General features: G+C 48.6%; 5 protein-coding genes across 5 annotated transcripts; 2 read left to right on the top strand and 3 right to left on the bottom strand.

Moving 5' to 3' along the window:
• Positions 1–461: 461 nt before the first annotated feature.
• F4822DRAFT_432342 (major facilitator superfamily transporter allantoate) lies at positions 462–2182 on the top strand (the record flags this gene model as incomplete). The annotated part of the gene is made up of 3 exons (XM_051461635.1): positions 462–761; positions 820–871; positions 945–2182. The coding sequence occupies 3 exons, from the start codon at positions 462–464 to the stop codon at positions 2180–2182; spliced, it is 1590 nt and encodes a 529-aa protein (XP_051311264.1).
• Positions 2183–2942: 760 nt separating this feature from the next.
• Positions 2943–7598, bottom strand: F4822DRAFT_432341 (ABC transporter; the record flags this gene model as incomplete). The annotated part of the gene is made up of 10 exons (XM_051461634.1): positions 2943–3077; positions 3138–4775; positions 4832–4887; positions 4954–5228; positions 5296–5561; positions 5632–6694; positions 6754–6945; positions 7006–7054; positions 7111–7402; positions 7473–7598. 10 exons carry the CDS (start codon positions 7596–7598, stop codon positions 2943–2945), a joined length of 4092 nt encoding a protein of 1363 aa, XP_051311263.1.
• Positions 7599–8103: 505 nt separating this feature from the next.
• Positions 8104–9280, top strand: F4822DRAFT_438216 (aldehyde reductase; the record flags this gene model as incomplete). The annotated part of the gene is made up of 3 exons (XM_051462491.1): positions 8104–8359; positions 8435–8914; positions 8985–9280. 3 exons carry the CDS (start codon positions 8104–8106, stop codon positions 9278–9280), a joined length of 1032 nt encoding a protein of 343 aa, XP_051311262.1.
• F4822DRAFT_345608 (fungal-specific transcription factor domain-containing protein) lies at positions 9163–11905 on the bottom strand. The gene is made up of 2 exons (XM_051455873.1): positions 11472–11905; positions 9163–11408 (listed from the first exon to the last, which is right to left on the bottom strand). Exons 1-2 carry the CDS (start codon positions 11687–11689, stop codon positions 9377–9379), a joined length of 2250 nt encoding a protein of 749 aa, XP_051311261.1. The 5' UTR covers positions 11690–11905; the 3' UTR covers positions 9163–9376.
• A 261-nt stretch (positions 11906–12166) lies between these two features.
• Positions 12167–15308, bottom strand: F4822DRAFT_345518 (uncharacterized protein). The gene is made up of 5 exons (XM_051455869.1): positions 13803–15308; positions 13323–13743; positions 13023–13266; positions 12895–12963; positions 12167–12840 (listed from the first exon to the last, which is right to left on the bottom strand). The coding sequence occupies exons 1-5, from the start codon at positions 15158–15160 to the stop codon at positions 12179–12181; spliced, it is 2754 nt and encodes a 917-aa protein (XP_051311260.1). The 5' UTR covers positions 15161–15308; the 3' UTR covers positions 12167–12178.
• Between the last annotated feature and the right edge of the window lie 198 nt (positions 15309–15506).

Genomic DNA, 15506 nt, shown 5'->3' with positions numbered 1-15506 from the left:
TGAGTTGGGACATGTTAAGATTTCATTTCGGGATAACAGGGGTCTAAAATCACAACCCGGTAGATGCGGGAAGGATTCAATTGAAAGAATGGGCTGAATTACCACATCTAGAACCCTAGGTGTGTAGTTCGCGTTCAGTTCGAACTTACCTAGATTCGCGCCTTTCTAACGCTATTTTCTTCTCAACTTGCTAGGAGACAACCCTTATCAAGTCAAGAAATCGCCTAGATGCGGAGGTAGCCAAGCTTCTTAGATGAAGTATACGTTGCGTGTCACGAGATAGGAGTGCCGTGCCGACGGTTCCAAGCAGTCGGGACTATTTATAATTCACCGGGTATCTGCTGTGTCGCCTCAACTGATGCCCCTCCCACAAGCCCGGTTCACCATCTGATTTTCATATTCCCTGTTTCCCTTTCTCCAAACCTTCGCTGGTCAAACAGACGCGGAATACGTCAGTCAGCATGGGCTCTCAAGAAGGCGATGTAATCGAGAAGGGCGCGGAGACAGCCCAAGGTCCAACCAATGTCTCCGTGAGCGAGCAGGAAGTTGAGAAAGTCTATCACCATAAGCTTGATGCCGACGAAGCTTTGGACTTTTTCAGATCCCATGGCATCACGACGGTATCCCCTGAGGATGACAAGCGCATACTCCGCAAGATCGACATGTTCTTAATGCCTCTTATGCTGGTAACAAATACACTCAACTTCTTGGACAAAAACGCGTTATCCAACTCAGTCAATTTCGGTCTCAAAGAAGACAATGTAAATAATATCCAATAAACATTTTCGAAAATTTCGGTTTAACTAACTTATTTCCTAGCACCTTGTTGGAAATCAATACAGCTGGGCTAGTGGTTCGGTATTTTATCTCAGTATGCATAATCCCACTCATTCACTGCCTATCAATGGCCATTTGGTTGGGCAGAAAAACTAACGTCATAACAGCGTACATGGTCTGCCAACCACTTGTATCGCGATCCTTACAATGGTTCCCTGTTGGAAAACTACTGTCCGTGTCAGTCGTAGCTTGGGGAGCGGTCTTGATGCTTACCGCCTGCACCCGCTCATTCGCCGCGTTGATGAGCGTCCGTGCTGTCCTTGGTGCTTTCGAGTCGGTCATCAACCCCACTCTCATGCTCATGACCGCCCAATGGTACAAGCGATCTGAACAACCTGAGCGTGTCGGTTGGTGGTTTATGGGCAATGCTCTCGGCCAGATTTTTGGTGGTATTATCGGATATGGCGTTGGCAACATCAACGCTAATCTCGAGGTCGGAAACTGGATCTGGTATTTCATTATCTTCGGCGGATTCACAATTCTCTATGGAGTCTTCCTTTACTTCATTATCCCTGACAGCCCCATGACTGCTAGGTGGCTCTCTGACCGTGATCGCGCTCTGGCCCTTGCGCGTGTGCGCCAGAACCGAACAGGTATCATGAACCGACACCTCAAGTGGTACCAGGTCAAAGAGGCTCTCCTGGACTTCCAGACATGGATGCTTGTCATCATTCAGTTTCTCACCAATGTACCATCTGGCGGTGTTGCTAGCTTTGGAACGCAAGTTATCAAAGGCTTCGGATTTAGCGCCTTGAACACGACATTGCTCCAAATGCCTCTTGGTCTAATCCAGGGTATTACGATTATCCTAGGTGGTCTCGCTTGCAAGTACTTCAAGAACTGCCGATGGATCGTCATGATTGTCACCCAAATTCCCGCCTTGGTCGGTGCAATCTTATTATACACACTCCCATCTTCGCACAAAAACTCGCGTCTCGCGTCTTACTACGTCATCCAGACTCACAGTATTGTTACTATCATGGAATACTCCATGGTAACAGCAAATATTGCTGGTACGACTAAGAAGATGACTGTTACGGCTTTGCTCTTCATATTCTTCTGTGTCGCACAAGTCGCTGCTCCGCAGTTATTCGTCAGCTCCGAATCGCCTCGGTATCCCACAGCATTTAAGGCGGCGTTCTCTTGCTTCGCTTTATTGATTATCCTGCCAATTGTGCTCATGCTCTACCTCAGGTGGCAGAACCAGAAGCGCGACCGTCAATACGGTAAAGTAGACCATGATGACTCTACAGATATATCGGCGGTGAATGGCGATGACCAACCCGATGAGTTTTTCGACTTAACGGATTTCGAGCAGAAAGAGAAGTTCCGCTACGTCTACTAATTTTTGGGCGGAATATGTATTTTGAAATACGAATTATGTATCTTGGGTAGGCAGCGTTTGAAGGAGTAGGTGGTTGGGGATATATAATCTGAGGATATCGGCGGGCGGTCTTGTTGTTCTGCAAAATTAGGCATTGTATTCCAGTATTACATTCTTGTTCCTCAATACACGTTATCCGGTGCTATTGAATTGGAGTTTTCGCATGAAACGCCTCTTATTGTTCTCCCTTGGCCACGGTGATAAAAAAAAAAGTAGTCCACAAGTGTAGATTCGGAGATGATCCCCGAGGCTTTCGGAACCATCCGACGGATATAATAAAAGTTGTCGGAACGATCCGATAGATTGATAGTATTTTCGGCTGCTCTCCGAGATCATACCTAGGTAATAAATTCTGGCGTTCTCCCGTGTAACCATAACCACTGAAACCATTGTAATTATAGGGGGTTATACGCTGCAAATCCATGCCATTAACCCCGCAATTACAGCTCATGCCTAGGTGATTATTCGTATCGGAAAACCTCCGAAAATGCCAACTGTCGAAATTCCAATTAAGACAAACTCGGAAAACCAACTCCAACCGTCTAATTTCTATTAAATATCATGGCCTATAAAAATAAATCTAACGAAAGTGAAGGTGAGAACTAATTAACTTCAAGGCGTCGGGTGTGAACCCGGGCGATGAATAATAGTAGATACGAAATGACGAGAACCAGCTCAGTCAACCAAATACATAGAAATTTGGTCTAATCCAGTAATACATTTACTGCCTCTTCCACTTCTTAACCTTAGTAAGATAAGTCAATACGATGACAGCAGTGTAGTTAAAGGCGATAAAACCAATGAAGATACCGATATTCCTGTAACGATTGGCGAAGTCATAACCCCATTGGAGATACTATATAGCTAATGTTAGCCGGCAATAAAGCAAAAGAATATTTAGTGTTGCAAAACTCACGTATGATTGACCGTCCTTATAACGGCAGTATTGACAATCAGAGGTCGCGTTCGGATTAAGCAGAAAACCGGTTGCCGTGCGCAGAAATTCGCTAGCATGGTCATCACATGTAATGCCGTCTGCCGGGGGCTGGAAAATCGAGGTTTCGGAAGGATCGCAAGTGATATCGAGACCATATAGTATATCGGAAGTGGTACCTTCGCTCAGGTAAAAGAGTGGCGAGAGCTTATAGTACCAGCGCCAACCAGAAGGGGTAACAGGTTTCGGGGAAAGAGTGCCGGAAAAGAGATTGACGAACATAAAGAAGAATCCATTGGCCATGAATGTTGCGTTGAGGCTAGGCATAAGGGCGGCGCATAGCTGGGCCAGGCTGTGTGCAAATACGGAGAACAATTCGTACATGAGAAAGCTGTAGCCGGCTCGGTCCGAAGTTGTGAAGTATCCCACGGGGAAATACCACAATAACCAATACATTAAACTTGTGATGAAAGCGTATGGCAACTCAATGAGAATCGACGGTATTACGAAGCAAAGCCAACTGTAGGTTTGGCTGGCTTGTTCGCGGAGTGTGAAAATATCGCGTAACGCCACAAAACGCGGTTGGATCTGTAGACCTAGAGGTGGTCCGACAATAAGTGACATAAAGGCGGAGAAGACGCGATTATACGTTCCACGCTCATTATTACCAGAGTTTAGAAATGTTAGGCCATTGAGAAGGGCATTGCCGACATTCATCAACAACTTGGAGACGAAGTAATCCGGGTCTCTCCAGTAGTAGAGCCAGGTTCGGCGCATAGTCTCCACAAACTGTACGTAAAGCGGTACGGCGTGTGTACGTTCGGCAGGCATGAGCGATTGCTCATTATCCGTTGAGGCGGCGGAGACCAATTTTTCCCGTTGCGCGTCACGGGCAGCGCGCTCGGAACTCGATTGCCAGATATTTTGGTATTGAGCCTTTTCATCGGATGCATCCGATGAACCCCTCACCACCTGCACGAAATATTCAGCCGGATTTTCATCCTCTCCGCAAGGGGGCGCGGAACTCGACCGAGCGAAATATTCAAGCGCTGTCGAGCACTTATCACCCAGCGGCCCATCATACGCAAGACGACCTCCTGGAACAAGCAATACTAGATGGTCGAAAAGCTCGATCAATTCGGCGGCAGGTTGATGGATGGTGCACAATACAGTCTGGCCCGAAGCTGCAAGCTTCCGCAAAAGATGACCAATGGTTAAGGCAGATCGTCCGTCGAGGCCAGAGGTGGGTTCATCTAAGAGTAGAATATCCGGCCTAGCAGATAATTCGACACCGATAGTTACCCGTTTTCTTTGCTCTAGATTTAGACCTGCACCAGGTACTCCGATCAATGCATCTGCGATATCCTCCATCTCGAGCAGATGAATGACGGCTTCGACATGGTTATTCTTCTCTTCGTCAGATACACTGAGGGGCCTTCGGAGGCGCGCGACCATTTGAAGGGCCTCTCGTACCGTCTGAGTCGGTAGATGTACATCTTGCTGCTGCACGTAGCCCATGTAACGGCGGAAAGACTTGGGTAGCGGGCCACCATCGAGGAAGATGTCACCGGAAAGTTTTCCGAACTCTATCCGACCCGCGAGAGTATTAAGGAGAGTCGTCTGTAAGTGAACGTCAGTAAATCACATAATACTGGAAGAGTCGCTATATAGCTTACCTTCCCTGCGCCCGATGCGCCCATAAGAGCGGTCAATTGACCGGGCTCCACGAAACCTACAACAGAATATTAGCATATATGTCATGTCAATAAAGCATAGGAGCATACGCCGGTAAACTCACCGCTAAGACCATTTAGAAGACGCTTCGTTTCACCACCAACGTTTACTTCCAGTGTAATATCTTTCCAGGCCAGCGTCCGCCCATTATGACTTGACACCGATCGCGAAGTAGTAGGTGCTATTACCGACCCGGTTGGCGGCACATCTGCATCAAATTTCCCTTTTTCATTATCGGAAGTATCCGATAGTTCCCTTGGTATCGGTTCTTTTGACTTCGACTTGTAGAAAATTGTGGCGAAACGGCCGGCAGGGAGTTTATAGTACTCCATTCCAATTCTACGCAGTAAACATTTGTTAGTATAAATATAACCTGACAAGGGCTCTCTATTAAGAAGTTACTCACCCGGTGCATAGCGCGAAGACTGCGAAAAAGGCGGCATTGATACCGACGTTCCTCCATAAATGCGATACGCGAAAATCGAATTGTTCACGAACATAGGCAGCGCCAGATATAAATGCCTGTCCCGGTTCGGCTCCTTGAACCGCACATACTTGGTTGGCAATCGAGCCGTAGCCGGGCCCGCTGGGCGCTAGATCGGTTGCGCTGCATGTATAATTCAGGTTTCCAAACTCATTCACCATAACAGATTCGTACGCGTAGTAAAGCGGCTATCAATTGAATTGAATATTAGTGTCATACCTTGGAAAACATTTATGCCGGTCAAAGGGGGTTGCTTACGTTACAGTACTTGATCCAGAATAACCACACCTGCATCTGCGGCCCTGGAACGTACAGGCCGGTATACAGAACGAAGACATTGAACATAATACCAACGGGAAGTACCGCACGGCCCATATTCGGCGATACCACAGCGATAGCACGGAAAACCATAGATAAAGCCATGTGCTCGATGTACACGATACAGAACCAGATGAAGAACTTCTCCGGGGTCCGCTGGAAGGCGATGAGGAAGTATTGAGGGATATTGTAAGCAATGGCCACAATCTTCCATAGCGCATCAGTGAGAACAAGCCCCAATGCGTAGGCAAGCGGCCGATAAAAGCGGTACCGCTTTTGGCGAATAACAAGAGGCCGCTCGGCGAAGCTGTTATTAAACTCGCTCATTGACTGGAGAGCTGGTACTAGAACCGAATTAAATAGAGCTGAGCCGAGGATGAAGAATGACTGAGTAACCCGATGTTGATCGCGGAAGAGTGTGCCGATAACAAGACTTTGCACGATGATAGTCAGAGCTTCCGTCACCCACGTCTTTGTGTCTTTGGCGAGTACTTGGAATTGGCGCATAGAGCATTCTAGGATTTGGCGGTATAGAGGCAAGGCATACACATCCCTTTTAGGTCCTACCGCCACGGATACAGCCTCGCGACGCTTCACACCGACGGTTTCGGCGACAGCTTTATAGTATTCACTCCGACGGAACGCCTCTTCAAACTGAGTAGGCGTAGAAGGAACGCGGAACTCCCACCCGTCACGGGGCGTCCGGAGTTCGGGCTCGGCCGTCATCGAATTGAGAAAGTCGGTAATAGTCGTGCGGTCGGGACAGACGAACCCGAGATCTTCGAAGTATGCCTTAGCATCGGTAGCTTTGCCATAGAAGACCTGGCGACCGCCATTGATAACTAAGACTTTGTCGAATAATGGAACCATAGAATTACTTCCTTGGTACACACTCATGGCAATAGAGCATCCATGTTGGCGAGTGAACTCGCGCATCATACGTACGAAGTCAAGAGCAGTAGACGAGTCGAGGCCATTGGTGGGGTTATCGAGGCAAAGTACGCTATGTTGATAGTTAGTACTTATTTATGTACCGCAACATGAGAAATGAGAATATCATACTCTGGGCATGTTGCCATGGCTTCGGCGAGTGAAACCCGCTTTCTTTCCCCACCGCTTACGCCACGGATAGCTTCGTTTCCCACCTTAGTCTTCAATACGTGAGACAAGCCTACGCAACTAGCAATTCTCTCAACTGCGGAATTGATGGTCGCCCGAGACGCCTTAGTATCCCATGTAGCTCGAACAGCAAACCTAGCGTCAGTGTCAGTAGATAAGCATCTGGTAGGAAAAAAAGAGGTGTGTCTAAGTTACCTAAGCGTTTGTGCTACAGTTAGAGCCGGTAGGTGGCTATCTTCCTCAGCTGCCCATTAATTTAGTCAGTAGAATTTCCCGGAACATTTAATTATGTCCACTTACCGCAGAAGATCAACTTGACACGATCCGGATCACGATCATTAGCAGGGCGACCGCCGTATGTGATGTATCCATCTACCCTTTTATACTCCTCGCGCATGTTCGAGATTGCTTTAAGGAACGTGGTGCATCCGCTTCCAGGTTTACCAATAACAAGCAGCATCTCGCCGCTATCCAGCGATCCAGAAAACCCATGAAGTAGTTTACGAGAGGGTTCGGGCTGGCCATAGGTTCGCGGATTGAGGTAGTTCGCACATGACTTGACGGTCGTCCAGACAGTTGGCGCGGCTTGGACCTGGATTTGAGAGCCGGGTTAGCTACAGCGGAAAGGGGGAAGCTTAGAAAGGAGATTCGGGTGTCCTTACTCCTCGACCGCTACCTTCCACAGTCAATTGATCGAATACTACCGATGAGCGAGCGCTGGACGCAGAGGTGTTACTAGCAAGAAATTGGCGGATAGTATCCTCAATGGTCTCGCGTCGTTCGTCCATGGCGGGCGCCTGGGTGTATGGATACGTGCGAGAATAAGCATTGTATCAGAATCGACCGCTTTTAAAAGCAGAAAGATATATAAACCAACCTCCATTAGATAGGCCGAATTATAGTGCACGTATTTCATGCTTATAAATGCGACAAATTTCTAATCTCCGCTGTCGTCGTTCTCTTCGATTCCTATTCAGGAAGTGTGAAGCTCTTGATATCGGAGGCTAGCTAGAAGCGGCAGTGTACCTTGGTATTGGACGGAGTTCCGAATAGGGAATGTGGGGCCTCTACTGACCACTGAAGTGCACGCTATAAGGCTTAGCTTCAGCGCTGGAGCGCCTATACTTAGGCCAACTCCAGATATGAAAAGGAGGTTTCGGAGTCGGCGTTGAGGTGGGATAGTATAATTGCTAAAATCGCGGCGCATTTTAGAGAATAAGTTTATGATTATTGAGCAGCGGGGTTTTATTTTGCCTTTCCTTGTCAAATACCAAGATTGCTAGACCCGCCGCAATGTCGTCGCCTATTGATCACCCCGCTATACCTAAGGGTTCGACGGTGCTCATCACGGGCGTCAATGGGTTTATAGCGTCCAACATTGCAGACCAATTCCTCAAATCCGGTTATAAAGTTCGCGGTACCACACGAAACCCTCAAAAGAATGCGTGGGTTGCCAATCTATTTGACCGCAAGTATGGACCAGGGAAATTCGAGTTTGTAGCAGTTCCGGACATGGAAGCAGAGGGCGCATATAGCCAAGCTGTGAAAGGTACGTCGATATCATATAGTGGTTGCCGCAATTGAAAGGGAAAGCAGGCTGATTATTATATGTGGCAATTAAAAGGTGTCTCTGCTGTAATCCACACGGCAACCAACTATACGATGAACCCGAACCCACACGAAGTCATCCCTGGCACCGGAGCAGGAACAGTGAATGCGCTCGCGGCTGCGGCCGTGGAACCAAGCGTCAAGCGCTTCGTGTTAACGTCGTCGTCTGCGGCGGCGTTGATCCCGAAGCCAAACAACCCCCTTGTGGTGACGACCGACACGTGGAACGACGACATAATCGCGTTTGCGTACCGTGACCCTCCTTACGAGACCGAGCGCGCGTACCCCGTTTATGCCGCTAGTAAGACACTAGCTGAAAAGGAAGCGTGGAAATTCATGCGCGAGAGGAGGCCGGCATTTGTATTGAATACCGTTCTGCCGAACATAAACTTCGGAGCGAGTCTCGACCTAGTCAACCAGGACCATCCGTCCACATCCGGCATGATTGTCGAGTTATTCAGGGGAAACCCAGAGCCGCTAGCCGGCCTGCCAGCTCGTACGTCGGGACTTGTTCTAATTTCCCTCGTGTAGCGTAAGCGGAAGATCAACTGACTGATGAAATCTAGAATACTTCGTCGATGTGCAAGATAATGCGCTCCTCCATGTCGCAGCTGCCATCCATCCAGGTGTCGAGTCCGAACGCATTTTTGCCTTTGCCGAACCCGTTAACGGAGACAAGCTTCTCGCTATACTACGCCAATTATACCCGGATCGGCAATTTCCGGCCAATTTTCAGGGCGAGGAGGATTTGAGTGAAATTGTTCCGCGCAAGCGAGCTGAGGTACTACTGCGAGATATGGGAAAGAGTGGGTGGACCACGCTAGAAGAAAGTGTTAAGATAAACACACAAGATATAGCATAAAAACCGTAAATGTTTCCAAATATGAGTTACAGTATTTTAAAGAGTTTTAGCCTTGTGTTAATCCTTTTAAAGGCGAAGCTAAATTTGCTATGATCTTTAGCTTATAGTGTCTGTGGTTCTCTCTTCTGTATCGCCTGTATCCGGGTTAGATAATAGGAAGTCCATGCCTTCCCAGGTATATGGACTCGCATCCTCTAGCCTCCGTAAGAAGTTGAGGTCAAAAATTTCGTTGTTAGCGGAGGGCGACGCGAGCGTGGAGGCCTGTATTGCTGGTTCTGCTTTGTCTGAAGGGAGAGCGTCGCTAGGTGCGGTGACAGTGCTGGTGATTGACCCTCCAAGAGAGGTAAACAATGGCGGTGGTGATGTGCTGTTTCCAGTACTACAAGCCCTAGTAGTCACGGCGCTCACATCTTCGGCTAAGACACGGGCGACGGCGGCAACTCGTCCGGCCTCAGGTAGAGTATCGCGATATTTATCAATAATGGCAAGGGCAATGTCGACTTTTGAGCGTACTTCTGAGGCTAGGTGGCTAGTGGGAAAACTATAAGCAAAGCCGAGCATAGTGAAGAGTGCTTCCTTCTGCCAGCGGAAGGCGCTGTATATACCACTAAGAGCCTCCGAAGAGATAAGGGCCTGGTGGATCATGCTCGTTAGTTCCATAGCATGATTGAGGGCTGCGGCGGCTTGACTGTCGGAGAGTGGCGTTTGAATTTCGGAATTGGGAGCGAAGCAGATAAATGAGCGATACAACATCATGCAGTACTGATGATATTGTAACTCGAGGAGGAGTCGGTGGCGTTGGCAGTGAATAATGACGTTTGGCCCTGGGTCCAACTCAAGAGGTGATTGATCTGTGGAGTAGGGGTGACCATTCTTGCGTGGTACGAAGTATCCCAAGGGAACTTGCTTAGTCCATGCGTTGAGATCTTTCATCTGTTCGGTAAGCACGCGTGCACACTCTTCCCGGAAAGTGGCGCTGGTAACGAAGTGCATATACCCATTTTCGCCTACGGCGGAGTCGTACTTGGCATAGAAAGCGGATCTAACAGACCTAACCGCGTCGAGAAGGCGTAATGTCTGGGTTTGAAAACCTAGCCAAGTGGGACAGGCTGCATTGTATGGATAGTGAGGAGCAAGCCAGCGAGCAACCTCAGGAGAGTCAGATGGGAGATGGCAGGTCGAATGCGAAGGGCCAATTATTGGAGGTCGACCGACTTCCATGGATAGCTTAGTGTCTAGGATATACAAACTCCACCAGGTGCGACGAGCGACCTCTCGCTGCGGTTCTGGTACGTTTAGTGCGGGTTCGTTAGGCAATCCTAGCATCATGGCCATCATGATGGCCTTCCCTATAGTAACTTGAGCCCTATTTAGGAGCCCCGCTTCATATAAATACACGATGCTGAAAACGCAGCATTGTACAGTAGTGATAGATGGGATTTCAATGGACTGGTCAATAGCCTGTTGACACCGCTGGTAATATTGGTAACCAGCGAGGGAAGGGCAGCTTTGTCTTGGCGAGTCGCTATGGTTAGTGTGAAAGCCGTTCGTGTTACGTGAGGAACTTCCCAATTGAATGGATAATGCCAGTATAATATCTACCAAGGGTGACGCCATGCGAGGTTCGCCAGGCATACTTTCAGCTACTAGTGTCGTGTACTCTGTTCTGAACTGCGCTTCGTGGAGGATAGGATGGCTGAAGTAGTGTGTCTGCCAGAATAAATCGAAAGAATGCATCTCCTCAGCCGGTCGGAGATAATCGGTAATTAAGCCATCCTGAGGTATAATAGCTGGGATATTCGCCGCACCAAAACAACCCGAGATATCTAGGTTGGGTAGGGTCTGTTGTCGTGTGGTCTGTATAAAACCCCCCATATTCTTAACAAAGAACGGCAGCGACCCAACGCCATAGAAAGTCGAGTCAACACGCACTCCATCGCACGACGAGGCAGATGGCTGATCCGCATATGATCTCGAAAGCGATGCAACATGAGATGTGTTGACGTTCGATGACCATGGTTTTTCATTTCCATTACCGCTGTCGTTATCATCGTATTTCACGCTGTTATCGCCATTGGTCTTAAGTTCTTGTAAGTGCTTCACTTGAGCGCGTAGTGTTTCTATCTCTCTATTGAATACTCACCGATCAGCCACGTTGTTGCGATAGTAGGGAGGTTCGATGTGGCTTTACTTTACTGCTGCGGCGATGCTCCGAAACTGGTTCCCGCCGCCCATCCCGCATTCACGCTGGGCATTTTGGCAGTTTGAGCATGGTCTGTGGTTATCACACTTAATGCGCATCAACTTGCACCAATCGCATGCACGGCGTACTTGATTGCGTTTAGGACGGTTCGTCGGAGTGCCATTTTGTTGCGATACGCCGTCGTGAAGATCTAGCGTGGTGAACATTGAACTGCGCTCTGCTTGTCGTCGGATAGATCCGAACACCTTCTCAAAATAACACTCACTCCGGTAAATTCGACCCGATCAGGAATATTTCGTAGTGATGTTATTGAATTTGTTGAATACGGAAAACACGGAATCTATGATGCTTTAAATCCGAGAAATGCATGCTCAGACACTGCGAAATTGGGTCTTTAGACAGCCTTTACTCATGACATGCTCAAAGGAGGGAGAAGCTTAAGAAATAGAAATCGAAGATGATATTAATAAGCGGGCAGATTTGGATGACATAAGGGCTTACATAAGTTTATCATGACACAAAAACGTGCACAATTGTTATGCAGCGCATACCTTAGGTAATCCATTAGAATAACCTTAATGACGTACCTAGGCAAGTTAGGTAATTGTGTAACAATACATATTCTTCCTAAGCTGAAGCCAAAACTAACTAGCGTTTATATCCTCCGTTAACTTTTCTCTATATAGACGCGTCCGCTAGTACACGTACTTTTCTTCTACATCAGGCCAACACTTCTGAATCTCCCCCTCTTCCACGATCAGAGCTATGCTTGAGCCGTACTCAAGCGGGTCGCCTTCATAAACCACAAATTCCTTCTCATCGCGTACTTCCAGTCCATAGATCTCCCGCATATTCTTCGTAACAATATCGACAGCCAACTCCCCCCTCTTCTCAGCCGAGATACCCATACGACCCCGTGTAAGCCAACCCGCCTCCCATAGCGCGTTAGTTACCCACCGATCTCGATGATCCCAAATACCGACACCCAACTTTACACCTGCGTCGAGCAGGATATCAGGCCCCGCTACATCATTCAGAGGAGGACCGGGAAGACAGTTCCGCACTTCCCATGTAAGACGACTGCATCGGAATGGCGCCAAAACCACGGGAATATCCACCGCGGCCAGTTCATGGGCAAGCAGATGAGCCTCACCACCACCATGAATAATAATATTAAGTGACGGGATTTCATGTTTAAGCGCAATCATCTTCGCGATAACATCCTTGTTATCGGTGCGCACAGTGATTGGTAAAGTGCCGTTAGCCGCAAGAGCGTATGTTGGGTGTGGTGGGTTTGGATTCTCAAGTATTTTCCGGAGTTCGTAAATCTGCGATGATATGGACGGGAAGAGAGCGTCTATATCCAAGGCGTTAGTCGCGACCCCGTAAAGATCTGGTTGATTGGACTTACTCTTGGATTCGTGGCCGATTGAGAGGAATAGCGAGACGTCTCTCTTCACCACAGCTCCAGGAGCCAGCCCTGCCGGATATTAGTAAACTGCTGCTGTGTGAGGAATGATTGCGGTATCCTGAACTCACCATGCGCCGCCCCAGGGCGGAATGCCGTGCTGATTCCGTGTAGGAAACCATTGCTCACAGGAGCAGTAACCAGAGTTGTCAGACCTCGTCGATGGGTTATAGCGAGACGGCGATCGCCGAATTGAAGGCCATCCGCAGCGGTAATCACCCGGCTAAGGTCGAATCCCGTTAGCTCTCCATCTTTCGTGGAGCCCTCTCCGACCAATTCGCTTAATCCATGCGAACGAGTCGCCGAAACGATACCCTAAATCCGGTGTTAATAGCACAATTCGTAGATCTTTAGAATTCTCGATTGCTTACCGGCAGGATATATCCATCCTTCAAGTACAATTCAGGGACACCCTGTCCGACGGCCTTCTCTGCAACAGTTTCACACGACGAGCTTCCAATACACTCAAGAACGCCGTCGCGCACGACCGCAGTAATGTTGTCAAAAGTAGACGTTTTCAGTCCAGTGAGATAGCTCTTCTTCACGCCACGTAGCACAACATCTTTCTGTCCCGGGGTGCAGACTTTCTTGTCGCTGGCCTTCTGGGTACGGCTTGGGGGAGATGGAGTAAACACTTGCTCCCTTGTGACGCTCTCTTCCCAAAGCTTTTCCGAGGCATTGACGAGCGTTACACCATCGGCAATAACTTGAAGAGGTGTCGAGCCCAGAGCTAGAGGGTGGGAATCCCAGACCACAAGATCCGCATCATAGCCGGGACGAACCCAACCAATCCTGTCGTCGTGTTAGGAAGGGCGGTTCCTGAAGCGGGGATGAATAAGACTACAACTTACCTATTGTCCAGTCCTAATGCCTTAGCTGGTACAGACATCATCGATGCGATTGCTAGCTTTTCCTCCAATCCGAAATGGTGTCCAATTTGGGCTTCCTGGGCAAAGAATTGGCCGTGCTTCGCGGGATGGTCTGTTGTGAGAGCAATGGGAATACCGGCCTCGGCAGCCTTCTTAAGCATGTACCAACTGCTGTGGTAGTTCTCATTCTTAAAGCCGCCTTCGTCGGAAAATGTGGCTAGCATCGAGCCCCGCTTCTTGATCTCGTCAAGCATTTCATGGGCTTGGGTGATGTGGTGGAGGGCGGAAATGTTGAAACCAAATTCATCGGCGTGGTCGTACTCAGCGAAGACATCTTGAGTCTGATAGCAGTGCAAGTGCACACTCAGATCTCCTCTCAAGACATCTACAAGCGTCTGCCAGTGTAAGGAGGTGGGATAAGGGATATCCAGCCCGACGCCACCGGCGGAAGCACGTTCACACCAAGCATCTTGACGATCGCGCAGGTTTCTTGCCTCTTCGTAGGCGAAGCGGACGTAGCCAGATTCTCCCTGTCGACTTATCGGGCCTGCAGGCGCATTCTGGAAATTTTGCTTAATATTCTCTCCGCAGGCCATCTTCAGATATCGCTGACGTTTAGGGCTTTTTCCATTACTTGTCGAATCTATTTCCAATTCCCAGACGGAATTGCTTTGCTTGTGTTTGACAACCATCCCCTCGCCTGAGATCAAGTTGCTCGCACCAGTTAAGATTAAAGATGTTGTTGTACCTCCACTGGCTACGATCTTGATGCCTTCATCATGGGGTTTAAATCCATCAATTGCTCTCGACCATGGCGTTATGACCTGCGAGCTTTCCGTCACATCCGCGTTCATCCAGATTTGAGGTTCCTGTCTTAGGCCTACATGCGAGTGCATGTCTATTAGGCCAGGAGACAGGAAACGACCAGCAACATTGATGATAGTCGCATCCGCTATAGTCTCGGCGCGTCGGCCCCCGACATAGGTGATAATCCCGTCTTGAACTTCAACGTCGATTTCGGAAAGAATGCGGCCATCACCATCGATAAGTGTAGCGTTTTGAAAGATTTTGATGGGAGCTTCAAGATCCCGTGCCTTTAGTCGATCAGACGCAAGTGAGTAGTCTACGAAAGGACGTTGCTGGTTCCTGGCGCATTGTCGGAGACCTTCCGAAAGTTCGGTTGACGTCAAGATGGGAGTCGGAGCCGGGCAAATTCCCTTCCAGGCAAGCAGCAAAGTTGCCAGGACCGTAACGGGAACTATAGATCTCCATGATGGTCCAATTCTCGATTTTTGAGGCCTGCCGCCCTCAATCGGTTGAAGCAGCCTCATTTTCTCCATTTCTAAATCTCCTGTTTGATCTCACACATACCTATGATTGGGAGTCTCTTAATTAAGAGGTTAATTTCGCATGACGTGCCAGCAAGGTAAGGAGCTTCACGATCGAGCTAGCTAGCTAGCTAGCTATCTCATTTCTCCAAATCGCATTCACCTATCGGTTCACATAGCGTTCGCCGATAAGTGCCTACTCTGTTTGGTGCGATGATACACTCTTGCGGTCGGCTCACCTGTTTTCCTAATTGGGAAGTTGCCCGAAGCGACGATACTACTAGATGCTAAGACTACTACACCCCACAATCATCCCATACTCCACCGGACTACGAACCGATATTTGAACTCATCGGCG

Source organism: Hypoxylon trugodes (genome assembly GCF_022578975.1).
Source record: "Hypoxylon trugodes strain CBS 135444 unplaced genomic scaffold F4822scaffold_8, whole genome shotgun sequence".
Taxonomy (NCBI): Eukaryota; Fungi; Ascomycota; class Sordariomycetes; order Xylariales; family Hypoxylaceae; genus Hypoxylon; species Hypoxylon trugodes.
The sequence above is the reverse complement of the archived record's forward strand: the minus strand, read 5'-3'. Positions and strand labels throughout refer to the sequence as shown.